The sequence below is a fragment of the Acinonyx jubatus genome, chromosome C1 (genome assembly GCF_027475565.1).
Source record: "Acinonyx jubatus isolate Ajub_Pintada_27869175 chromosome C1, VMU_Ajub_asm_v1.0, whole genome shotgun sequence".
NCBI lineage: Eukaryota > Metazoa > Chordata > Mammalia > Carnivora > Felidae > Acinonyx > Acinonyx jubatus.
In genome coordinates, this window is record NC_069381.1 from 109,342,313 (window position 1) to 109,367,660 (window position 25,348).

Consider the following 25,348-nt stretch of genomic DNA (forward strand, 5'->3'; position numbering starts at 1 on the left):
GCCTAGAGCGCCCCCTATATGTCCAGAACTGCCCCCAGCACCAGCAGCACTCCTTCCGGGGAGGCCCCTCCCTGTGCTGGCCTTGAGCACCTGAGGGCTCGGGCACTCAGTTAATGTCTGTGGGGCACCAGCGAGGGCACAGCAGACAGTTTCTGGGGCAGATGCAAGGGCAGGAGGTTCACTGTAGCCCTGAAAACAGTGTCTGTCCACAAGGTGGGGAGGGGCTTTGCTGTGGGCTACAGGCCAGGAGCCTGGGAAGCCAGCACCTTGGGCGGGAGGCTCACCTCACTAGTGTCATTGGGGAAGCAGATCTTGTGGCAGATGCGGGTGATGTTCTGCTCCACAGCCTCTACCTCCACTGGGTGTGGGGGCTGTTTCCGGGGCCCTGTCCTAGAGCAGGACAGTGATTACTGAGCATGGTACCCTGCCACCCCCAGCCCGGCCCAGGCCGGGCCCTGGCCACCAGCCCCCAAGCTAAACTGTGTGCCAGACACACACAATAAAGAACTCCACCACTCCAGTGGAGGACAGGGTACTCAGGGGGGCTCAGCACCAGGCCCAGAGGAAGCAGCAGAGGCCAGCCTGGACTCACTTTCCAGGTGACCTGTAGCTCTGAGGAGTCTGGGAAGGCCTGGGACACACATGGGGGAGGGGACCCGGGCTGACCCAGAGCTTCCTGGGTGGAGAGCACCAGTAGCTAGGGCGAGTTGTGTTCTCATTCTCACACAGCATGGGTATCAGGTAGGGGTCAGGGACCCCCACAGGGCCTCTCGGAGGGCACCCACCTCCTCCTCCACAATCATGGCCAAGGCACTCTCCCACAGCCACAGGAGGCCAAGCCAGACAGGGTGGGTGGTGTGGATGAGAACCAAGACAGAGCCCAGGAAGAATTGCCCAAACACAGGAGGGCTGGCCATATGGATTGGCAGGGACTGGCCTCGTAGCTGGGCTGGGCTGGGCTTTGGGGTGGCTTGGGGCATTGAGGTCATGCTCTGGCCTCCAGGCAGTTCCCTCTGTGCCCTGGGAAGGCAGCTATTAGGGTAGAGAGAGCTCATGGCCAAGACTGAGCTTGCCAGAAGCCCCCACTGACCACCCAGGCCTCTCGGGTCGCCCCTGAGCCTTGCTCTCCAGCCTTTGCCCAGGTTGCTGGAGGCCTGGTCCTGCGCTCTTAAATGGACATGAGCTACTGGAGAAGACACAGAGTCTGGCTCCACTGACAAGTGTCCACACTGGCCCATGAGCTCTGGAAGGGCTGGACAGGCCCCTCAGCATCGACAGGTGGACTCTCCCGAGGGAGCGAGCACTGGTGGGCTCACCTCAGGATCCTCTGGATGCGGTGGCTGCAGTCAGGGGCCAGCGGCTTCCTCCTCCGAGTGTCTATGAACTTCTGAGCATGGGGCAGCAGTGCCTTACCAGGAGGGAAGAGGCCAGTACACAGCCACAGCAGCTGCCAGCCACGCTCCTCGCTGTACCTGGAGGTGGCAGTGCCTGTCAGGCCAGGAAGGGCCCCCCAGAAGGCCCCAGCCCACCAGGTGTCTCAGGGAGAGGGACATGAGGCCCACCTGGGGCCGTGGGCGAGGAAGCCTGCCACCCGGCTGCCTCAGGCCTCAAAGGCTTTCACACACACAAGATGGGGAGGGGGTCTCCCTGCACCCATTTGTTTGGTGGAGGCAACGGAGGTGTAGGGAGCCCATGGTGTGTCCAGGTCGCAAGGAAGAAAGGGTGGGGGCAGGTAGGGCCCATGGCAGGTCCATTTTCCTCCCAGCTTTGACCACCCCCAGGAAGTTAGCAGGAGAGAGGGGTGTCCTGGCCTTCCCACTGCTGCTGTCAGTGCCTGGGCAGGCTGGGTAGTGCCCATGAGCTACTGCCTCCCGCTCTGACCCATGGGCAGCCTCTGGGGACTAGGGCAAAGACTGAGGGGGTCTGGGCATGGAGCCCGGGGCCCTCTGGCCCCAGCCTGTCCCCAGCAGACCTCCTGGTGTTGTGTGTCAGCTGTTTCAGGATCTGGCAGTAGACCTCATCCTGCAGAGCTGACTCCTGGAGGGCCAGCGAGAAGATCTGGTTGGTGAGATCCACGGGCGTCCAGGCCTGGCGAGAAGGGTAGTCCCCCATGTACCGGAGGATGGGTGTGGCTGTCAAGGAGGACGTGCCATCATGGCTGCCTGTTACCTCTGACCCTGGCCCTGGTCCCACTCTGACCCTCGACAGGCCCCGTGAGCTGCATGTTGCCTCTGCCCTGTGCTCAGTGGGGCCTGTGCCCTTCCCAGGGTGGCTGTGGGGTTGGCCCAGAGCTGGGACAGGCTGGCTGGGGAAGGATATCGATGAAGATCTGACAGGCAGGGTCCCGAAGCTCAGTGTTGGCATAGACGCGCTTGAGCAGAGGCTGCCGCAGTGGCTCAGACGAGTGGTCCCACAGGTGGCCCCGGGTCCGGGCCAGGGGGAGCATGGCCCTGCTGACTGTCTCCTTCTCTGGGTCCCTGTCAGGAATAGAGGCTGATGTGAGGGCCCTTCTCAAGCCCTGTCTGCCCAAGCTTCTCCCTCCTCTCCCCACCTGCGTACCATGTGTGCACTACTGGGGGACAGACTTAGACTCATGCTCCCTGCCCTCCCAGGGTGGCTGTGGGAGGCTCACAGAGTCCCCTCTTTTCCCAGGGAGGCCAGGTGGACACTGAACCTGCTTCCACGGCCTCCCTGTAACCCCCAGGGAGCACAGAGGGGCTGAAGGGGCCTGGTGGAGGCCTGAGTGAGCACCTAAAAAACTCGTAGGAGAATTCCTCCAGGGTGTGTGGCTTCTCCTTGGACTGCTCTTCAGGTAGTGGCTCTGGGGGCCTCCCCTCCTGGGCTGCCAGCTTCCGCTTCTCTGGTGACATGGCCAGCAAGCTCTGTGGAGGCACAGGTCTGTGGGCTCCACTGCCCACGAGGCCCTTCCCACAGGCCTGGTTGCTCCAGTGCCATGGGAGGGGCTGACCACAGGGATGTACAGGCCTGGGCCTACCCCTCCTGTGTCACCTGCTGTGTGACCCACGACCAGTGACTCAATGTCTCCAGGCCTGTTCCTTTCCCTTGGGAGGGCTTCTCAGACCCACCCTGCTCCCCTTCCCCAGAGCACCTGTCAGGGGCGCCTCTCACCCTGGCCCTGCCTGCCTGGTTCCTTGAGCGCTTCAGGCCACAGCACAAATGTCATTTCCTCAGGGATGCCTTCCTGGACAGGTGAGCCCCTACCCTATTATTCGCTCCTAGGACAGCCAGTGCTGCTTCTTGGAGTTACTTTGCATACTTGCCGTCAGCTAACAGTTTGCTAAAAGGCTCCTTGAGGGCGGAGTCGCTCTTGTGTTCAGTGCTGCAGTGCACGGGGCACACAGCTGGCACTCAGTGTGCGAATGCTGGGGCTGGTTTTGGGGGCTGGGGTGGGTGGTACCTGGCAGTAGGGAGACCTGGGCCCCCTTGGGTGGGTCAGGTTTAAGCCAGGCTGGTGGGGGTTGGGGGAATGGGTTTGTTCCCAGGATGCACTGTCATGGGAGCATCTATGAAGTGCCAAGCACCATGCCAGCTTCATGGGCACTGCAGAGGGATGACAGGGCTGGCAGAGCAGACCTGAGGCCCAGGTGACCCTCCTGGCTCTCTGCAAGGTGGGGTAAGGGCTAGCAACCAGGTCACCTCCCCATGTGCCCACAGGGTCCCGGGCTGAGGATGGATGGGCGTGTGAGTTACCAGCAGCTGTGCCGAGGGCTTGGTGACCGTTGGGATGGCATAGAGACAGGCCATGGGCACCAGCCCTGTCTTGCCCGTCCTGTCGTTCTGGCCCAGGGTCCAGTTCTCAGAGGCCAACAGCCCCTGCTTCTTTGTCAGGATCAGCAGGTCCCCTTTCTTGAAGGGCAGGATGGTGGCATCCTCTGCAATCCCAGGTCACACATGGGGGCAGAAAAGCCACCACTTACCAAGGGCTATACAGAGGCCAGAGACCGGGTTGGCATTGTAGGGGTTGTCTCCTTTGGCAGAGCGGTGGGCCCAAAGCCACTGTGAGGCTGAGCAGTTGGCCAGATTCCCAGGCCCGGGCAGGCAGGGGCTAGGGAGATCAGCTGCGGCCCTAGCCTCGGGGGACCGGCTCTGAGTGCCGTGACACCCCCTGAGCCTGTGTCCTCCTCTGGGAGGACATAATAATCCCTCCCTCTTGGGCAGTTGTGGGGATAGAATGGGCAAAAGGGATAATGTTTCTGGGCACTTTTTCCTGCTGTAAGACCCGGATGCACAGCCCCTTCCTCTCCATCCGAGGGAGCCTCTGTACTCCCTCCCAACTCCCAGGAGTGCTCTGCTCTTGCTGGAGTGCTGGCTTGCAGGAAAGGTGGGCTAACAACTAGACTGCCAGGGCTCGGTCCCCCACCCCTGAGCTAAGACCCTGGACAAGTTGCTTCCCTTGTCCGAGCCTCTGGTTCGGTCTGTAAGTGGGATAACAGCGTGGTTGTGGGGTGTTGAAAGGTCAGACTGGTGGCTGGGCCGTTCTTTGCAGGGTGGAGGACGTGGACCCTTTCCTGAGCTTCCTACAGTGTCCAGTCCTCAACTAGCTTCCCCTCTGGGGGGGTTTGAGACCACCTCCTTAAGCCCCTCATTTTGTACAAGGGAGGGCTTTGCCCAAAGCTGTCCCTGACCGTACTTTGTAGCCCTCTGTCTCTCTCTCTCTGCTCGGGTCCCTCCCGGAGCCCTGCTGTATGGCCGCTGAGACATGGGGATGAGCCAGCCACCTTCCCCCTGACCACAGCATTGGCCCCCTCACCACACCCTGCTCCCGCCTGGCTGGGCACCTGTGGCCTTCCTGTCCTGCAGGGCCATGGCGAACACGGACCTCTCCTTCAAGCCCTCCAGGAACAGGGCCACCAGCTCAGCGATGGCCACACTGCTGGGGGACATGAATTCGTACTCCTCTTGGTGCAGTGTGGACAGTAACAGCCTCTGCCCACCCTGGGCCTCCCTGAGGGGACAAAGGGTACAACATGACTGCTGGCCTCTTCCACCCTTCCCACTCCAGCCCCCAGCTGCCTCAGAGGCCCCCCCTGCCTCGTTACAGACGACTTGGCCAGAACCAAGGTCTGAGCCGAGGGACCACTGCGTGCAGTGGGCAAACGACACCTAGAGCTCAGGGTCCTTTAGGCTTCAAAGGCAGCGAGCCTCTGGGCTCCGCTCTGAGTGGGCAGTGAGGTGGTTGGTGCATAGGGCCACCACAGGGACATGGCAAAGAACATTGGAGTTGAAATGGGGCACCAGTCTTGGTGAGCTTGGGCCAGCTACTCAGCCTCCCATGTCTTACTTTATTCATCTGCAGAGTGGGTGATGTCGTGGGGACGGGTGCCCCACACGGTCAGCCTGAGTAAGTGGTGGCCACTGTGCACCCCGCACACGGGTAACAATAATGATGGTCACGGCACACTGGGGTATGCTTTAACCAAGGGGCCCTGGCGGGGCACAGGCAGGCCTTCCCAAAGGGTTGGGGGTATTCTCAGAAGATGAGAGCCATGCAGAGCCGTGGGGGTGGGGGGGTCCGAGGCCCAGCCTGGCCTGCACGGCCACCCTGCCACACACCCAGCCCCTGGCCTTCACTTCCTCTCTCGGATGGGCCGCACCTTCCGTGTGACCAGTTCTCGCCCATGAGAAGGGACAGCCTGTAAGTGAATGCACACCCAAAAGGCTACAAGCTTCTGTGCCCCCTTCCAGGTGGATCTGGGTTTCAAGAGAAGCCTGAGAGAACAATGCCTCACTCGCAGATGCAGTACTTAGCGGGCAGTACTGGCCCAGCAGCAGGACAGGGTGGGGTCCCGAGTCCAGTGGCCACCACGCTGCACATGTCCATCGTCACCCCTGTGCTCTAGCGGGGCACCCAGGGACATGTGCCTCCCTCTCTCCCTGTCTCTCCCGGAGCCCCCAGGGACCAACTAAGGTTGTGAGGAAAGAGATTTGGGGCATCTTCCCTTGGGACACCCACCTGTTGGTGATCAGACTCATGACCTCTGGGAAAGAGAGTTCTAGGAGCATCTTCTCCTTCTTGTCCATGAAGTACATCCCCTTCCAGTTGACAGCCAAGATCAGCTGAGTCTTGGGCAGTCGGGGGCCTGGCCAGGGAGGACAGGGTCGTGAAGCTTAGGCTTGCCCCAGGGGGTGGGGGGGGCTCTGCCTGCACCCCCTTCCCCTCCATCAGGCCCCCTTACCAGACAGTGTGGTAAGCTCAAAGAGCCTGGAGAAGAGCAGCGGCCACTGCAGGCGGGCGGCCTCCACCACCTGCTCCTGCACGGCCAGCGGCTTTGCCTGCTTCTGGGTGTACTGCGCCTGCAGGGGCAGACACAATGGGTCACCTCCGTCACTTATCTCTTACTCACGCAACCCCGGCTTCCCCTTATTGAATCAGGGGCCCGGTGTCATGGTGCTCATTTGCTGGATTGTTCTGTGAAGCCTCTAAGAAAGGCCAGTGCCAGTGAAGGCTGCTGGGGAGGTGGGCACAGCCCTACTTCACCCGCCCTGGCAGAGGACCTTTCAAGGGTGTTTTTTAAAAAAAAATTTTTTTTAATGTTTATTTTTGAGAGACAGAGAGACACAGAGCATGAGCAGGGCAGGGGTAGAAAGAGGGGGAGACACAGAATCTGAAGTAGGCTCCAGGCTCTGAGCTGTCAGCATAGAGCCTGACGTGGGGCTTGAACTCACAAACTGCAAGATCATGACCTGAGCCAAGGTCGGTTGCTTAACCCACTGAGCCACCCAGGTGCCCCATTTCACAGGTGGTTTTGAGAATGGAAAAAGGCTTGCCCCTCTTGGGCATCAGGGCACCAGAGGGCCATAGGTCAGGCATGGAAGGCTGAGGTGGGCCTGCTCCCGCCAACATGTGCCTGATGGGCCTGTGTCTCACTTCGTGCGGGAGGCCTGTCTTGGCGTGTGTCTCCGTGCCCTTGGGACCTCTCCCTGTCTGTCTTCTCTAGAGCTCTGCTGCCTATCTAGGAGCCACCTCTCAGAGATCGTGTCAACTTGCCCCCAGTCCACGTTCCTCCCTCCCTCTTTCTCAACTTCTTCTCCACCCTTTCCCTCTCCTCTTCCTGTCTCCACTGCTCTGTGTCGGTAGCTGGCTACAGTGTCCAGCTGAACTTTCTTTTTACTATTGGTCGAATAAAATGTTATTTCTCTTGTTGCTAGTTTAAAAAAGTGGTTGGGTACCATTCATACCCTGGATTGTGGAATGTAAATCCAAGCCTCATATCTGAAGGGTGATCTGGCAACATGCCACAGTATCAAGCACCTTAGAATGTTCACACCCTCTGAGATCCCCTGCCGAGAACTTATCCTGGCGAATAACCATCAAGTATATAAAAGTTTATATACCATCAAGTATATAAAACTACAAAGTGGTTCATTATTAAAAATGAAAAGTGGTTGGAGGGGGGAAGCCTGGGTGACCCAGTAGATTAAGCATCCAACTCTTGATTTCCACTCAGGTCATGATCTCATAGTTCATGGGATTGAGCCCTGCATCAGACCATGCTGACAGCACAGAGTCTGCTTCAGATTCTCTCTCTCTCTCTCTCTCTCTCTCTCTCCCCCCTCCCCCACTCGCATGTGCATGTGCTCTCTCTCTCTCTCTCTCAAAATAAATAAACTTTAAAAAAGTGACTTCTGTAAAAAAAAAATAATGAAAAATGGGGAATGACCTTAACATTCATCAACAGGAATCAGTAAATTATAATGCATTAATTTAGTACTATGCAGCCATTAAAAATGAACATGAAGGAAAAGAGAAAAAAAGGGAAAAGAGTATGAAAATTAGTATTTTGAGACATGGAAATATGGCCCCTTGCTATGTGGCTAAGTGAAGAAGCAGTTGCCATATAAGCCTATGTTTATTCTTTTAAAGGTGTATTACTTCTCTCTAATCATATTCATTTCTCAGTGGTGTACCCATGAATATAGTCTGGAAGAATCTATCCCACAATGCTAAGAGTGATGATCTCATTGATAAATTATTGGTGATTTCACTTTTCTGTTTGTACATGTCTGTATTTTTTAATGCATTTGGTAACGTACATGTTTTAAGTGGTGTAACGAAAAAAGTCAGTATGTTCACTTTGGAAAAAAGTGGTTGGGTAACATTTCCTAATTCTTTATCCTCACCCCAACTCTCCCTTCCTAAACTACAAAGCCACTTCTTACTCATGTTTATTTGGGTTCATGTAAGCCTCTGGTCCTTCCCTCATATGAGCACTAAAAGCCCATGACCTCTCTCCTGCAAACCCATTCACTCAAGCTGGGAAACACCAAAAACCACCAAGTGGGCTTTGCTTCACCAAATTCCTATCACCAAGAACTGTTTCCAAAAGATGCTAAACCTTTAGGTTCTGTGGTCAAATATGTCTGGGAAATGTCGGTAAAACTATCAGGCTTCTCTAAGGCAGGACTTGTCAGAGCCTTTCATAAATAGCTATGCACCGTGAATCCCTAAAGAGCAGGACAGGGCAAGCTGCACTTCCCAAACCACAAGTGCACAGGACCCTTGTCCATGGGCCCACTTGGGGGACCCGCCCCCCTTTCCTGCCGAGATTATGTGGCTTGGCCATGCTCACCACCCTTCTCTGAACTTGAAGGGCCCCTGCTGCCTGAACCCACCTGGGGCTCATGTCCCTGCCGCTGGGCTGTCAGCCCCTAAGAAGCAGGCATTGTGCTGCCTTCTTCCCTGTTCCCTGTCCTGCCCTTTCTTGGTCTATAGTGCCACAGGGATAATTGAGGTGGACGCAGAAATTAACCAAAGGGCAGTCCCCCCCCCCGCCCCCGCCCCATCCATGCATAGCTCTCCTGCAGCGGCAGCGACAGCGACAGCGAGTGGTGTCCTCAGGCCACGCTGCCCAGCCCGGCACCCTAGAAGGAAGGAGGCTTTGATGGGGGGCAGGTTTGGGGAGCGCTGTCCCTGTTGGTGTTGGAGAGAGGGGACAGTAGGAGGACTGTGAATCAGATGGTGTGTCTTTGCTGTCCCCTCGTGGGGTGATGTTCAGGGAGCCGCGGAAACCCGCACTGGTGTGGGTGATCCTGTGTGTTGTGGGGGAGTTGGAGGCGTGAGCCCCCAGGAGGAGCCCCGTCCACATGGAGCAGGCGGAAGGGCGGGGGTAGAAGACGCAGCCCTCCCCGCCGTGCAGGGCCTGCACCCAGGGCGCGGGCGCAGCGTGCGCTTGGCAGCTGCGGACGCCCACCTGTGCCAGAGGTGGAGGCTGCAGTGGACAGGAGCGTGGGCGGGAGCTTCCCCGACGCCCCTGAGACGCCATCTGGAAGGGGGCAGGGCCAGTGGGGTGGGTCTGTGATCGGGAGCCGGACTCCGCCCTCGAGAGATGCAGCCAGCTCACTGGGAGTCAAGGTCTCCCGCTGTCCTGCTGGGGCCTCCAACCCTTTACACGCCGCACCCCCCTTGGCTCCGAAAGAGGCCGCACGCTCGTGTGCCCAGGCTCCGCCGAGGCTGACCTTGGCGTGGGCGGCGGTGACGAGGCTGGCCCACTTCTCCGGTGGCTTGGTCTTGTACAGCCTGGAGGGGACGCAGCTGGGCAGCAGCTCCTGGACGGCCTCGCTCCGCAGGGAGGCGCCGAGCCGCACGTAGCAGTGCCGGGCCAGCAGCTGCAGCAACTCTTCCTCCTGCACGGGCCGGGAGAAAACGTGGCTGCAAGTGGGGAGGCATGGCCTCCTGCAGGATGCCTCCGCCGTGCCCCAGCTCTCTCTGCAAACATCCGGGTGAGAACCAGGAATGTGAGCGCCCCATCCTGTTACCTGTGTTGGGCGGGACCTATCCCTTCCCCAACACACTGGAACCCCTGTGTGCCAACTGGGCCCCAGTAGGCCGCTGTCCTGCTGGCAGCTGTAACTTCCCAGCAGCCTTGGCCTGAGCCCTGCAGGCCCTCTGCCTGAGAACAAGGGGTGACCCTCCCTCTCCCATGCCACTCTCCCAACCCTCGGGTAGACAGTGAGTGTGGGGGGAGGGAGCCCTGAGGCTTGGGGAGGGGGGACCCTAACATTGGGACCCTAACATGGGGAGCCCTAACATTGCTGTCTGAGTAGGGTAAATGTGGGCAAGGCCTCTACCCTGTCTTAGCCAGTGCTCACTTGTCACCAGTGGCCTCCCTGGGGTGTCTGCAAGGATTCATTTGGGCAGGATCCCGTATAAGGCACCAGCATGGCCCAGCACTGGGCAGGGTCCCCTGTCCCCAGGGCTCTACGGGAACCGGGCAGCCCTGTTCTCTCCAGGAGACCAAACCTTGCAGAGCCACCCAACTGCCAGGATCTCTGGGGCCTTTCTGTCCTGTCCCTGCCTCTTCTTGCCCACTGCTCCATTGCAGGCAGGCCTCCAGGGTTGCTGCAGGCCTCAGAGCAGGGTCCTCCTGACTCAGGCACAAGAAGGTCACACGACTCCCCTCCCTGGGTTCCTGCAACCATACAAAGAGCTCTCGCTCCTCTCTGCACTTTCCAGAGGGCCTGAGCCTCAGAGGTGACATAATATTCCAAGGTCCCACTGTCAGGATGAGGCAGAGGTGGGCCTCGATCTTGAGCACTAGGGCAGTAAGGCCGCCTTCCTGCTGCCCCACAAATAGCCACCGTGGTGAAGCCAGGCGGGCCAATGGGAGGCCTCCCCTGCCTGCTGCTGGGGCAAAGGAGCTCAGAGGCCTGAGCAAACCTGTGGTCCAAGGGAGGAGGAAATGGGGGCCGGGCTGGGAGGGGACAGCTGCACACCCCACAGAGGGGCTCGGGGACTTGCACTCTGAGAGCCTGTTCCTGGTGTCTGCCTCATGCTTCTCCATATCCCCACATACTCTTCCACAGGGTCCTCCCTGCAGGCCACAGCCCAGGCCTGCCCTGGAATATGGTGCTTCTCTAGACTGTCTGATGGTTCCGTCACGGGGCCCTGGTACCTATGGTGTCCCCTCACCTTCTCGAAGCTGTACTCGCCAGACCAAACCCCGTGCAGGATTTGGCGGTAAATGAGCTGGGTACTGATGGAGTCCTCCTGGGAGTTGTGCCAGGGGGTGAAGAACTCCTTCCGGAAGTAGATGCGCCAGGGTGACTGGCGCTCGTTCTCGCCCCTCTCCCGGGCCAGCTGCTCACACTGGGCCACCGCATCCATCACGTGGTCGCGCCCGCTGCCCAGGGACCAGAACTGAGGCCAGAATTAGGGGTAGTGGGGGTTAGCAACTGCTGTGTGCCAGGCCTCGTGGGGACACCCTTAGGACATGTGGGTAGAAGGGTGTGCTCAGCTGGTCCTCTGAGAGCCTGAGGGGTTTTTCCACATGGGGGCATGGCCTGCCTGTCACTCTGAAACACACCTCCCTACCGGCCCCCTCCCAAAGCAGGCAGGGATTGATGCCCAAGGCTGGCGTGCTAGGGCTGGTTGGTTGGATTGGTTGGTCGGCCTGAGTGTGTCTGAGTCAGAGGCTGTGGGCATGGGTGTGAGAGACTCTGGCCGGGAGATGATATGAGGTTCAGGTAGGACTGTGTTGGTGTGACCCTCCAATTCTCGGGCACAGGAGTCTGGCTTTCTGGTACAAGGGGGGCTGGAGTAGGATGTGTGAGTGCCTGGTCTACGTGTGGGCTGCTCAGGTGTGTCAGGGGACCTACAAAATGTGTGTGTGTGTGTGTGTTTGGCATCTGGTAGGGGCAGGAGTGGCCAGGGTGACATGGTGTGAGGGCTTGAGCTGGCCTGGGTGTATGAGGGAGGTGGGGGATGGTTGGGACAGCTGGCAGTACCTTGTTGTACACGGCAACCTGGAGAGAAAAGCCCATGTGGTCACTGAGGCCCTGCCTGTGGGCAATGTGCAGGCAGACTTCCCGAGACGTCGAGGCAGAGTCGACCATGACAATTAGGCTCTCCCCAGTCACCAAGATGACGTGGATTGGGATGTGCTTCTTGGACTTGACCGCCTGGGGACAGATGAAGACTCAGGCCCTCGGTCCTGGAGACCAACTCACCATCCCTCCTGTCCCCAAGCCCCTGTTGGCCCATCCCTGTGGGCTCCTGAGCACCAGGCCTGCTGCAGCCCCAGCCGGCTCGGCACAGAGTTAAAGTTCTGGCCAGCAGTTGCTCGCTGCCGAACTGATGGACCTGGCCAGGGCAAGGGCAATGTTGTCCGGTGTGTCCACTAGTTTGTGTGCTTCTCCAAGTCTGCCTCAGTGGTCTATGGAGTGCAGCCTGCAGGCAGAAGGTCCCATTTTAACATGAGAACCCTGAGCTTTGGTGAGGTTAAGTGGCTCAGAATCACAGAAGGTCAGAAAAGCTCTTGGAAATCTCAAAGTCCTGAACTTTGAGACATTTTGGGTCCGTGGAAGCCACTGTTCCTCTCTGTGCACAACACGGTATGACCACATCCACACAGCTGCTCCAAGTTCATGTGTAACTCCAGGGCCCAGGCACCGAGCAGGTAGATGAGGGAGAAGAGGCGGGCCCTGGACTTGTGTCGCAGGGTGGAGCAGGAGGTGACCCCTGGTATAGGGTATCAGAGGGCCCAGGGAGTGAGTGCCTTCCAGGACCCATGGGCCCCCGAACCCTGCCTGTGTCTCCATGACTCTTCCCGAGGACACTGCAAAAACTCACAGATGACACAAATAGCAATGCCACCAAGGATGCCCACCTTGGAATGATCACTGTCTTCTTAATAAAATGCAAATGCCCTTGGGAGGGGCAATATTTTTCCCAATTAGCAGTCATTCACACCATAAGGCTAAAAGTTACTTTTTCCTTGAGCTAGTAGGTCCCTAAAGATGTGGGGAGGGCACTTTTGAAGCCTGGGCCATGCCTGGGGAGGCCGAGCCCAGGCGTGATGCATAGGGACCACAGGCACAGAAGGTACCATGAGAGATGGAGAGGCCCAGAGGACACACTTCCTGCTGGCAGGTGCTGGAGGAACCACGGGGGCTGGCACCACCCCCACAGATGGTCTCCCGCCCCTGCTGCCCCCTACCTGTAGCTCCAGCCAGGCGGGGGGCTCTGTGCGCACCCCGTTGGCATAGGTGCGTCTCAGGCGCTCTGCACAGAAGGGCCCGTAGCCAGCCGGCCCTTTACCAATGAAGTTCAGCAGATACTGGTGGGCGAGGAAGGGAAGGAGAGGAAGACACTTAGGACAGAGGCCAGTTCCACCTCCTACCCACACAGGTTCCAAAAATCATAACCCCAATTGGAGCTAAGTGAGGTGACGAAGGTGTTCACTGCCCTTATTGTGGTAATAATTTTGCAACATATTCCTACATAAAATCACTATATTGTATGCCTTAAATTTAAACAAGGTTATATGTCAATTATACCTCAATAAATCAGGAAAAAAAATAATCTTCAGTGTTGGCAAAGGTCTGTTTGGGTACTCTCACACACCATGAGAGGAAATGTAAACTGGTACATTTCTGAGGACCGCTTTGTCAATGTTTTAAACAGTGCATGGTATAAAAATGCACATCCTTTTTGACCCAGTAATTCAAACCGATCTTTATATCTATGTTTTAATTGGTGCGTATGGTGATGAGAAATTGGAAGATGGGCCCTAAATGTCCATCAGCATGTTAAATACTCTCTGGGATGGCTCTAGATACATGGCATTAAAGTTGGCATCTGGGAAAAGTTCACACCCTGAGAAGACTCTTACGGAGATAAGCGAAAAATGCAGGAGGGTCGTTACTTAAAACACGTTTGATAAAACGCATTGGAACTCGTTTTGTCTCACAAAAAGACTGGAGGAGTCTGCTGGTGTCAGGAGCGGCCCAGTGCACACGCCTCCTGCTGTCCCCGACGGGATGCCTGTGTGATCCTGTGTGATCACAAGTACGACGCTGTATGTTACAGTGGCCAGAATCGATGGAAGTTACCTCTGGATGCGGAGAGGACTTTTCTTTTTAGACTTTATGCATTTCCTGCATATTACTTTTCTAATCAGAACCAAAAAGGACATTAAATAGCGAGGTCTGGGGCTTCTGACACTTGGGAGCACCTGTCAACCCCCAGCTCCACGTTTAGTTCTAAGGACTAGAGGGAGAACGCTGCAGCCGGTCCCCAGCTGGCTCCCACTCCCGGAACATCTTCGTCTTTTCAATGCACGTTTCTTCTACCACCTCACTGTCTCCTCAGAAGAGCCGTCCCGGTTCCTGAGCCCAGTGGAGTGGCCTGTAGACCCTGAAGGAGGGCTGGAAGGAACCAGGTCGAGGGTCCTCTTTTACAGATGGGGAAACTGAGGCCTAGAAGGCACTGCTGCCCACGCTGGCCTGCAGGAGCAAGAGAATCGGCCAGGGGCTGGGATTTCTGGATGTGCTTCAGAGCCCAGAGCCAACCTATGCTCCCGCTACAACCTGCTCCCCTCCAGACCCTGCCCTGCATCCTCCCCACCTTCATGAACCTCTCGGAGGGTGGGAAGCAGCCGAGGCAAAGGCTGAGCAGGATCCAGCCCCGGGCCAGGCTGCTCATTTTGAAGTTCTCCGACAGCTGCTTGCAGATCTGGCAGTAAATCTCATCCCTGAAAGACACACACCACTGGCTCTGGGTGGGGAGAGGAGACACAGCTGCCTGGGCACAAGTCCTTCTGTGCCCCCAGGTGGGGTCTTGTCCCCACGGTGACCTACAGTCCCCTCACCTCCAACTGCATTTTCTGGGCTCCCCTGCCACACCCCTGGCCCACCCTGGGCCCTGCCATCTCCTGGGACTGTGCTACCTCCAATGTCTTTCCAAGACTCTAGGCACTCCCACTGGCCCACTCCCACTGGACCTCACCTCCTACCTCATACTTCGGGCCTTTGCCCCCTCCCTCACCCAGTCTTGCTCAGAAGACCGTGGTCCTCCAGCTGGGGGTGGGGTGCAGGTGCAGGGAGTGCCCAGGGCTCTCTGGTCACAGCCCTGCCCTCAGGGGCCCAGCCTAACCAGATCTGTTCTTTCCTCAACCTCAAAGTCATCTCCAACCTTCTCCCTCACCTTGAGGCCCCCTCCTCCCCCACTCCCAATGCAGCCAACCTCCCACTACAGAGAGGAGCGGGACTTCTAGGGAGAATCCCTCAATTCCTCCCCTGCTGACCAGTTCTCATTACTACAAGCTCATGAGCCTCTCCTCTCTGCCTTCTCTGGGGAAGGGGTGCTCTTGGGTCCTTCCTGCTGACTCAAGCCTCTATCATCTTTTTAAAAAAAATGTTTATTTATTTTTGAGAGAGAGAGAGAGAGAGAGAGAGAGAAAGCTCACAGGTGTGCATGCAGGGGAGGGGCAGAGAGAGAGGGAGACAGAGGATCTGAAGCAGGCTCCACACTGTCAGAGCAGAGCCCCATGCGGGGCTTGAACTCACAAACCACGAGCTCAGGACCTGAGATGAAGTCTGATGTTTAACAGACAAGTCACCCAGGCGCCCAGTTCTTCTCTTTCTTAAAACTTTTCCCTACTTCTCTTAGAACTGAATTCAAACTCCATGTTCAGCTGTTACAAACCGCTTGGAGTTCCAGCCCCTCAGGCTGTTTCAGGACTCTGTAATCCTGGCCACCAGCTCCCTGGCCACTGTCTCCTTGTCTCTCCCCGCCCTGCCCCCCCCATCTCCGCCTCCTCCTTTCCACTCCACTTGGCCCTGGAGGGCATTATGACCAGTCACTGGACCCTTATCTTAGCACAAGCAGTTATTGTGGGTCTTTGGCTTCTCCCACGCTCCCCAACCAAAGGGTAAGCTCCCAAAGGACGGTGACATATTGCCCTCACCTCTGCATCCCCAGCCCCCATGCCAAGGCTTGGCCCTGAGCAGGTACTTAATAAACATTTATTGCCATTTGCCACAATGTGGATGGAGCTAGAGAGTATTATGCTAAGTGAAATAAGTCAGTCAAAGACAAATACCATATGACTTCCTTCATATGCGGAATTTAAGAAACAAACCAAGTGTACCTGGAGGGGGTAAAAAAAAAAAAAAAGAGAGAGAGAGAGAGGCAAACCAGAAAACAGACTCTTAACTACAGAGCACAACCTGAGGGTTGCTGGAGGGGAGGTGGGGGTAGGGGATGGGTAACTAGCATGGGGACTAAGGAGGGCACTTGTGATGAGCACTGGGTGTTGTATGTAAGTGATGAATCACTGAACTCTACACCTGAAATTAATATTACACTGTAACTTCAGTTAACTAACTGGAATTTAAATAAAAACGTAAAAAACAAACATTTATTGAATGCATGGCTGGATGTGGAGTGGGCATTTGCTTTGTCTTGGAATCTGACTAAGACCCCAGAGCCAAGAACAAATAGATGATAATACTCAACATGCTAGAGAGATATATTTTTGTAGAATTTATCAAAGATGGCAGAACTGTCCAGTTACCATGCCATCTGCTGCATAAAAGAAAAATTTGACAGGTGATTCCTGGAAGGCACTTCCTAGGAGTTGAGACATCTCTGGCCCATCTCCACTCCCTCCAAGTGACAGGGAGCTGGGGGGACCCCAGGAGAACTATTAATAGGATTGGGGCTCTCCACCAGAGATGAGATCCTTCTCACTCTCTGAGGTAGGCTGAGCCCCAGAAGCCCATTGGCCTACCCCAGCATACTGGAATGGGCCCAATGACAGAGTTCTTGAGAGTGCTTGACTTGTATGCCTCAGAGACACAAGTTAGGGACCTCCATGAATGAGAGACTAGGATCTGCTTCCTCCTAGAGAATTCTAAGCCACCCATGATGGAGAGAGAACAGTTAGGAGCTAAGAGCTGCGCTTGGTGGGTAGAGCATGGATGGCCTTCCTGTGGACTAAGAGGATGCCGTGGAAGAAGTTGGGAATCAAGCATCTTGATGGGATCCCACACAAGCAGGCAGCCCATCATTTCAGAAGATCCCAGGGCTAATAGGCTGTGATATGTTCAATTAGGGGCTAGATTTGAGAAGGAGTCTCAATGGATCACAGAGAGCATCAGCCCCAGCTGGAGAACAGCACTGTGTGCAAGTGCTAATAGGGGTATCTGAAGAACCCACAATGCATCTCATTTGGACACAGCTTATACATGTCTACTATCTTGGAAGGTGTGGTGGCCAGTGAGGATTAACCGTGGAAGTACTACCAATGGAACTAAGTTAGAAGAGTTGCCAGGTTGGTGTCACGAAGGCAGCTCAAACTTGGGTAGAAACCGTGCAGCCTTACTGGCTTAAACAACCAGAGGATAGAGTCTGGGGTGTCCACAGTAGTTGAAAGTGAGAAGGGAAATCCCGGAATGAAGAGAACCAGAGGAGTTCTCAATTTTGCATATAAAATCTTCCCAAATTTCAGCTTGGCTCCTGACCCACACATGTGTGGGGCAGACTCCAGGAATCCCAGCAAAGACTAAAATAACTGAACACGGATTCCATCTGCCACTCACCACAGGGAGACAGAATTCGAATATGGCCAAGTTAATTGCCTGTCAGAACAAAAGCCAATGCTCTTTGAAAGAATGTAACAGGTTCCAGAGTCTCTAAACATATTATCCTCAGTGTCCAGGATACAACCCAAAAGTAATAGAATTATGCGGAAATAACAGTCCAATACTAGATGTGTGAGGAACCAGAAAAACATGACCATTCTTAAGAGGAAAGGCAGTTGGAGCACCTGGGCGGCTCAATTGGTGGAGCGTCTGACTTCAGCTCAGGTCATGATCTCGCAGTTCGTGAGTTCGAGCCCTGCATCAGGTTCTGTGCTGATAGCTCGGAGCCTAGAGCCTTCCTCAGATTCTGTGTCTCCCTCTCTCTCTGCCCCCTCTCCCACTCGTACTCTGTCTCTGTCTCACTCAAAAATAAAATAAAAACATTAAAAAAATTTTTTTAAGTTAAAAAAAAAGAGGAAAGGCAGTCAACAGGAACTGACCCCAAGATGACCTAGATAATGGATTCAGCAGAAAAGGTTTTAAAACTCCTATCACTGTTTAAGCACATAAAAGACACCATGCTCATAGTGAATGAATGAATAGGAAATCTTGGCAGAGAAACAGAAACCATAAAAAGAACCAAGTGCAAACTCTAAGACTAAAAAATATAACATCTGAAATTAAAAAATTGTTACGTGGGTATAACAGTAGAATTGTGGTAGACAAGAGAAAGATCAGTAAATCTAAAGATAGATCAATAGAAATTATCCAGTCTAAAGAACAGAGAAGGAAAAAAAAAAAAAAAAAAAAAAAGAAAGATGAACCGATTCTCAGGGACCTGAGGGATAATATCAAGGAGTCTTACGTATGTTTAATTACAATTCAAAGGAAAAGAAAGAGAATGAAATAGAAAAAAGTATTTGAAAAACAAATGGCAAGAAATTCCCAAATCTGGTAAAAAATAATAACCTAAAATATATGAACCCCTAAAATATAGTAGTCTGTCTCTGAGAGAGCAGTATACATATTTCTTAAAATTTATATGAAAAGACAATTCCTGTAAAGCAATATATATATAATATAAATGAGGAATTTGCTCATTGACAGGGCTCTGCATTAAAGCCTGTTATAAAATGAATCATGACCCTATGATACATCTATTCTCCTAAAAGTGGCTTTTACCCATGGGTCTGGACACAGAAGTCGAGGACCCTTTAAAGGTTCTAATATCTACTATACTCAGACCCAGGCTGCAGGCTCCAGGACGGGGAGCAGGGACAGGACAGGGTGTGTTAGGAGGCAGGGAAAGGAGGAGGCTGTGGCCATGGGCTGAGAGCCAGTGAGGGGGCCTGACGTTCTAGATGGGGGTGTCGTTTGCATGGGGACTGACCTGAGGTTAGGCCGCATGATGGCGTAACCCACAATGAAGTGCACCTTCTCCAGGTTGGACATTGGTCGGTCTGAGATGGGGCCATCAGGATCAAATGCCTCCTCTCCAATATTCAGCTGGCTGGTCACCTTGAAACCCAAAGGCAGCAGTCAGTGACTCTGCCTTATTTGCAGACCGTTGTGACTCTCCTTATTTGCAAAGGAGGAAACCAGGCACAGGGAAGAAAACCAAAGCTTGGGATCCTATGGCTGGCCAGCAGTTGGGTCCAGCTTCTGTGGGGCCTCAGGCCTGGGGGACACCTCGGGTCTGCCCTGCCCTGCCCCCCTCACACCAGGCACCTGTGTGGATCCACGCTGCTGTGGAGACCGGGTGCTGTTCTCTCCGCCCAGGGTGTCGTGGAGGTGCTGCATCATGGAGCTGCCACGCAGGCCATTCCTGGCCAAAAGCACTGGCTCGGGCAGGTCACCCATGAACCTCAGGATGATGCTCCACACAGCCAGGGCGGCCTGGGGAAACCAAGAGGTCTCCACTAGAACGCAGCTCACAGTCCTGGGCCCATGATGACCCCTCCCCTTCCTCATTCCCTCTCAGCCAGGGGGAGGCCTGAGCCACTAGAAACCAGGGAACCACTGTGTACCGAGCAGTCGGCATCATCCTCGTGGTAGAGCAGTGGGTATCGGAGGGGCCGCCGGATGTGCGTGTGGCTGGCCGATTTCTGGAAGTAGGTGGCAGCGAACTTGGGGAAGGTGTACTCAGCCAGGCTGTCCACATCCTCCTCGTACTCCTCCACCATGGGGACCGTGTCCAGGTCAACCTCAGGCAGCTTCTGGGTCCTTGCTTCCAGATCCTGGGTGCCGGTGAGAGGGAGGGTCAAGGGTCAGCCATCCTCTCAGATGCTAGCTGGCAGGGCACGCGTCTCTGGGGGCCAGGGAGCCCCAAGACAGGTGTGTCTGGCTATCTGCAGCATGATCCACTCCCCCTTGTGTCCGAGACCTCTCCCACTGCCTCACAGCCTCACTGGGCCCCTGGCGGGCTGTTCCTCCTGCAGAAGTGGTCTCAGCTGCCCCTACTGCACAGCCTGGTGTGTACTATGTGTGCATACGTGTGTGCATGCGTGTGTGTACGTGCTCAGGGGAAAGGCATGAGCACCTGGGGGCAGGGTCAGGGGGGCACCTGGGTCACTGGGTCTCAGGGCCCGAAGCAGTGCAGTGAGAGCCCGGGGGATCTGTTCTACTCCAGCCCTCTCCTCCCACCCTGCTTCCTCCTCCCTCAGACACTGCTGCCAATGTTCATTAGTTCTCAGTGTTCCTCAGTCCCCAGGTCACAATCTGCAGAGCTGCAGCTGCAGGGTGCTCTGGGAAAGGGGTCACATATGAGTGGGAAATCCACCCCCCCACCCCCCTCACCCCCGGCTTCTCAGTGAGCCTAGAGGCTGGCTGAGGTCAGGGACTAAGCGGGGCCCTCCTATCCCCTGCCAGGCCAGACCCCTGAATGACAGCACCCATCTTACCTCGAAGTCCCTCGGGGACTGGCCCTCCTGCCCACCGATCACAGAGGGGAGGAAACCAAACACTCGCTCTACCATCTCGGTGTCAGTGACACTGTCGTAGATGGACTTGCGCTTCCTGGTGGGGACGGCATCTTGACTCTTCTGCTTCCTAGCCGGGAGGACCAGGAGTCCCTGCACAGATGCCCCACAGGGCAAAGGTTACCACAGGCCCAGTGAAGGCAAGCACCTTCCAGAACTCAACCAAACCTCCTTCTAACGTTGTTCGTTCAGATCAATAAGTTTTCCTCCAAGATCCTAGAATTCAGGGACGCCTGGGGGGCTTAATCCATTAACTCAGGTTCGTGAGTTTAAGCCCTGTGTCAGTCTCTGTGCTGACAGCCTGGAGCCTGGAGCCCGCTTTGGATTCTGTGTCTCCCTCTCTCTCTGCCCCTCCCCTGCTCACACTCTCTCTCTCCCTCTCAAAAATAAATAAACATTAAATAATAAAACATAAAAAATAAATAAAATCCTAGAATTTAATAGCTAGTGTGACTAGAGATCAACCACCCTGAGCTTTTCATTTCCCATGGAGAATGGGAGGTCCAGAGAATGGGGGCTGCCTGCCTGTCCCTACCCTGACATGGTCCCCGAGCAACCGCCTCAAACCCCAGGGGCCCCCAGAACCTAACTATCTACCAGGTCCCTTCACTCAAAGAGCACCAAGGCTCCACTAGGGCAGGTCCCTAGGCCCATCCTCACTAGCGCACAGATGAGGCTGATTTGTGGCCCGTCTGGGGCCACACGGGAGCAGAAGTCTGCTGCTCATACGTCTGAGGCTCTGTTCTCTTACTTGTCCTGGCCACTGTACTAGTAATGCACTCAGCAGACCTAATTTTCATCTAGAGAGCAGGTGTGGACTTCATCCTAGCCCTTTGCCTTATCACAGTTCCGAAGAAAGAGGTTGAGTCTCAGATGCCGGCTGGAGGAGAGGGGGTCACGAGGGAGAGATTTCAAAATGCAGGGATGAGCAACTTGCACAGCTCCCCTGGTCCATGTCCTCCAGCCTCTCCTGCCCAGACACTCAAATTCCTCTTGGAATTTCTCTGTCCCCTGTCATGCCACAGCCCAGTCACTAGGGGCTTTCGACCTCGTCCTTGGAGCTGTGGTCTCCCATGGCTCATTTGGCCCTGGTTTCCTACGTCATCCAGGGATGGCCCAGTCCTACTGAGAAACCATCCCCAGGGCTAAAGGGAGAGGATCAAGAAGCTCAATTTCCAGGTTCCAGGCATAAGACTATCCTGTTGACACGATGCCTCTCCCATGCCACCCACTGTGTGTTCCTGGGGGGACCTAGGTGTCCTACATGCTGCAGTAATAACTTTGGACATGGAGGGGATAGGAGTGCCTGGTGAAAGCTCATGTTGCCGCTCACCCCTCCTGACTGCCCTCCCTGCCGTGGGTCCCACGCATCCCCCACTGGCCCAAGAGGACAGCGGCCACCTACATTGGCTTTCTGCTGCCGGAAGTTCCGCCGGGCGGCCATGCCCCTGGCATGTGCCTGGATGACCACCACCGCCCTCTTCTTGGCTTGGACTTGCTGGCGCACGAGGTAGCCCCTGCAGAGCGCCTGTAGCTGGACCGTCCTCTGCCGCATCATCTGGTACTGCTTGGCCAGTAGGAGGCCCCGGGCAATGGCCTGCAGGCGCTCAAAACCCAGGAGGATCTGCGGAAGCAAGAGGGATGTACATCCAAAGTGAGGCCTGGCCCAGCAGGGCAGAGTGCAGAGAACGCCTCCCCAAAGGGACACAGAGAAAGAGAGGCAAGTCATATGCCCCAGGAGACCTCGCAAATTACCTTTACAGTTCTCTACTTTTGGGCAAAGGACTAGTGCTAAAATTTTACACACCTATGAGTAGAAGCATGTTAAATAAGTGATTACTTGCAAAGCACTTAGAACAGTCCTTGCCATGTAAATACATGCTAAATAAGCATTTGTGGAACGGTGTGAGCAGTATAGTGCTCTCCTGGTGGCTAGGGGTAGAGCACTGGTTTGGATGTCATGTGGGTGATGGGGTCCCAGAGGCCTTGCTCATCACACCTAAAGCCAGGTCAGCCAAATTGTCAAGAGCTAGTGCCCCCAGGTGGAGGCTGATGGCTGGCATCACCAAGCCAATCTCTGGGATCTTTAACATAAAGAGGAAATAAATTGGTGAATACCCATTTCTATGCTGCAAACATGCTCTGGTGATGGCAGTCCCTGAGTCCCTGGGCGAGTCTTGTTGGCTTCTCAGAGACCAATGCAGTGAGTGCCAGGTGTGTGGGGTCACGCTTTGTCTTACACGCTTGGATGTCACGCAGACCGGCACCCAAACCCCAGCTCTACTGCTTACTCACTGTGCTCCTGGGAAAATTACTTAACTTCTCTATGCCTCAGTTTCTTGACATATGGGGTGGATTTAATAACAAATCCAATGATGCAGGCAGAGCAATGGCTCTAAGTAGACTTTCCATCCATGTCAGCTGCCATTATGTCCTGTGAGCACAGAACCCAGGCAGGCCCGGGGTCAAATTTCAAAATGCTGGGATGTGCATCTTGGTGTCACTTCTCTGCTCCCTGCCTTTCAGCCTCTTCTGCCCAGACACCCAAAGGCTCCTTTTGGAATTTCTCTGCCCCCAAAGCATCATTCCACAGCCCAGTAATCAGGGGCCTTTGCTCTCCTCCACAGAACTGTAGCCTCTCACGGCCCATCTGGTCCTGGTTTCCTGAGCCTGGTTTGCTGATGTGACCACTGTGTGTCTCAACCATAGTCATGTCCCAGGACAAAGGCAAGTGGTCAAGTGAGGCCCAGTAGGGCATGGTTTTGGTTGCTCTAGCTCATTTCTTGAACAGACACTTATTAGCAGTGCCTGTGGTTATGAAAAACATCTGAAGGCCTTGAAACAGAGAATAATCCATCCATTTATTTGTTGCCTGTAAATTGAGAAAAGACGATCATATGATTTCAGAGCAGGCCACCTTGTTCTAGCTCGGGAGATGCTCCAAACTCTGCAAAAGGACACTGTGCAGCCCATAAACCTGAAAGCCTGTGACCTGAATGATGCTAAACAGACACTGTGTGGGGTGCTGAGAGCTGGTCATTTGAGGTCTGTTGTAACACGTTAGTGATCTGATCCCTCCTGCCTGAGCTCTCACCTTCACAAGAATGAACTTTCAGCTGGAGCAGCCTCTCAAGTGAATTCTCTCACCTGCTTGAAGTTCCGCCTGTTGTAGTAGCCTCTCCACCCGGCCTGGAGGGTCACAGCTGCCTGCCTCTGCTTCAGGAACTCCTTCCTAGAAGGGCGAATGCAAGTCCAAATGTATGTAACAACTTCACACATTTCACACCCTTTGGGGGGAAAATGATTTGAAGGGAAGAGGGATAATGAAAGGTTGGGGAGAATGAATATAAATATTACTTCTTTTCCAGAAGCCTTTATAAGCCAAAGACACACGTGTTAGGAACTGAGATCTGCCAACGATGCGACTTTGTGAATTAGGACAGTGCAGTTTTTAGAACAATCAGGACATTTTCCCTCACTCCTTGTATTAGGGATAAAACTCATTTCCAACTTAAAAAAATTTTTTTAATGGTTATTTTATTTTTGAGAGAGAGAGCGCAAGCAGGGGAGGGGCAGAGAGAGAGGGAAACACAGAATCCGAAGCAGGCTCTAGCCTCCAAGCTGTCAGCACAGAGCCCAACGCAGGGCTCGAACCCATGAACTGTGAGATCGTGACCTGAGCCAGAGTCAGACGCTTAACCGACTGAGCCATCCAGGCGTCCTGTCTCATTTTTTATTCCTTGTCAGACTCTTCCTGTTCCTCTGGCCAGTAGCCCAGGTGTCTGCCAGGAACCAGGTCAGAAATCCCAGGACTGGGACTCCTCCCTGGAGGCAAGTCAAGGCAGGAGGGCAGCCCCCTAGGCCCTGGTAGCCTGGCAGCTCCATCGAACTTCTCTCTGATGCAGGGAGGAAAGTGGGCTGAACACTGGGAGGGTAACCTGAAATTTGGCCTCTGGGGAGGCAAGCTTGGTGCATATAGATGTATCTTTTATCTCACACTTATCTGAGTTTCCTTTTCACTTCTATTAGTTTTTCAGGATATTTTCTTAGGTTTAAGACAGTAGACCTCAACCATATTAAAAATCATCTGGAGAACTTCAATATTTATTGATGCTCAGGCCCTACCCAGTCCAATTAAATCAGAATCTTTGCTGAAGGCTCTGGGAAATATATATATCTGTATATCTATTTATCTATCCATCTACCTAATATTTTTTTCGTATACATACACACAGAGTATAAATATCTCCCCAGATGATTCTAATATAGGCCAAAGTAAATAATTGAATTATCAAAAATAAAGATAATTTGTCTCCTTTCTGGTATTTATACCAAGGCATATTTGGCAATGTTTAGAGACATTTTGAGTTGTTATGACTGGGAGATGGGGAAGGACGGTACTATTGACGTCTTGTGAGTAGAGGTCAGGGATACTGCTAAACATCCCACAATGCCCAGAACAGCCCCTCACAACAAAGAGTTATCTAATCCAAAATGTCAACAGAGTTGAAGCTGAGAAACCCTAATTTCTATCTTTTCTTTAATATTCTTGTCTAATTGCATTGTGTAGAAGAACAAGAACACCATCAGTTATCGATGATAATCACTTCTGAGAAGATGTATGGGGCAGACATACTTTTTTCTTATATCTCCTGCTAACTACAACTAAAATGTAAAACAAAGACGAGAAGACTGAAATGTGGAGAGGAGAAGGCAGATTAGCTAGAGATCTCAGATCCAAGGAGTGACACAGTGGTAATTTTTCTAGGTTTTCTTTTTACCTCATATTTCCCAGACTAGGAGCTAAAGTGTTGGTGGAGACCCCTGGGGAATTCTGGACTTCCACCACCACTTGGCAGTAATGGGGTACTCCTCCCCTCCATGCTGGAGTGGTATCAGAGGAGACCTAGTGCACAGGCAGGCCTTTCACCATCCCCATTTAGGAAGAATGTCACTCTCCTGTGGTATCAGTGGAGGCCTACTGGGAAGCTGGAACTCCCACTCCCAGCCAGCAGTAAAAAGAACCTCTACTTGCCTTGAGAGTC

The 25,348-nt window shown here is 54.3% G+C and overlaps 1 protein-coding gene across 2 annotated transcripts in view; it reads right to left on the reverse strand.

The window, feature by feature from the left end:
* MYO7B (myosin VIIB) overlaps positions 1–25,348 on the reverse strand; it is an 84,175-nt gene that overhangs the window by 4,372 nt on the left and 54,455 nt on the right. For both annotated transcript variants that reach the window (XR_008295255.1, XM_053214846.1), the window contains exons 20-39: positions 23,451–23,535; positions 21,709–21,927; positions 20,226–20,396; positions 19,353–19,562; positions 19,054–19,221; positions 18,716–18,843; positions 14,366–14,492; positions 12,957–13,076; positions 11,746–11,919; positions 10,931–11,158; positions 9,478–9,645; positions 6,198–6,315; positions 5,975–6,101; positions 4,800–4,966; positions 3,712–3,893; positions 2,752–2,882; positions 2,328–2,477; positions 1,973–2,134; positions 1,317–1,472; positions 285–390 (exon numbers count right to left, since the gene is read on the reverse strand). Coding sequence is in view for 1 of the 2 variants with exons in the window: in XM_053214846.1 (XP_053070821.1) it covers positions 285–390; positions 1,317–1,472; positions 1,973–2,134; positions 2,328–2,477; positions 2,752–2,882; positions 3,712–3,893; positions 4,800–4,966; positions 5,975–6,101; positions 6,198–6,315; positions 9,478–9,645; positions 10,931–11,158; positions 11,746–11,919; positions 12,957–13,076; positions 14,366–14,492; positions 18,716–18,843; positions 19,054–19,221; positions 19,353–19,562; positions 20,226–20,396; positions 21,709–21,927; positions 23,451–23,535 (3,097 nt within the window). In the remaining variant the exon portion in view is untranslated. The remainder of the gene's footprint in view (positions 1–284; positions 391–1,316; positions 1,473–1,972; positions 2,135–2,327; positions 2,478–2,751; positions 2,883–3,711; positions 3,894–4,799; positions 4,967–5,974; positions 6,102–6,197; positions 6,316–9,477; positions 9,646–10,930; positions 11,159–11,745; positions 11,920–12,956; positions 13,077–14,365; positions 14,493–18,715; positions 18,844–19,053; positions 19,222–19,352; positions 19,563–20,225; positions 20,397–21,708; positions 21,928–23,450; positions 23,536–25,348) is intronic.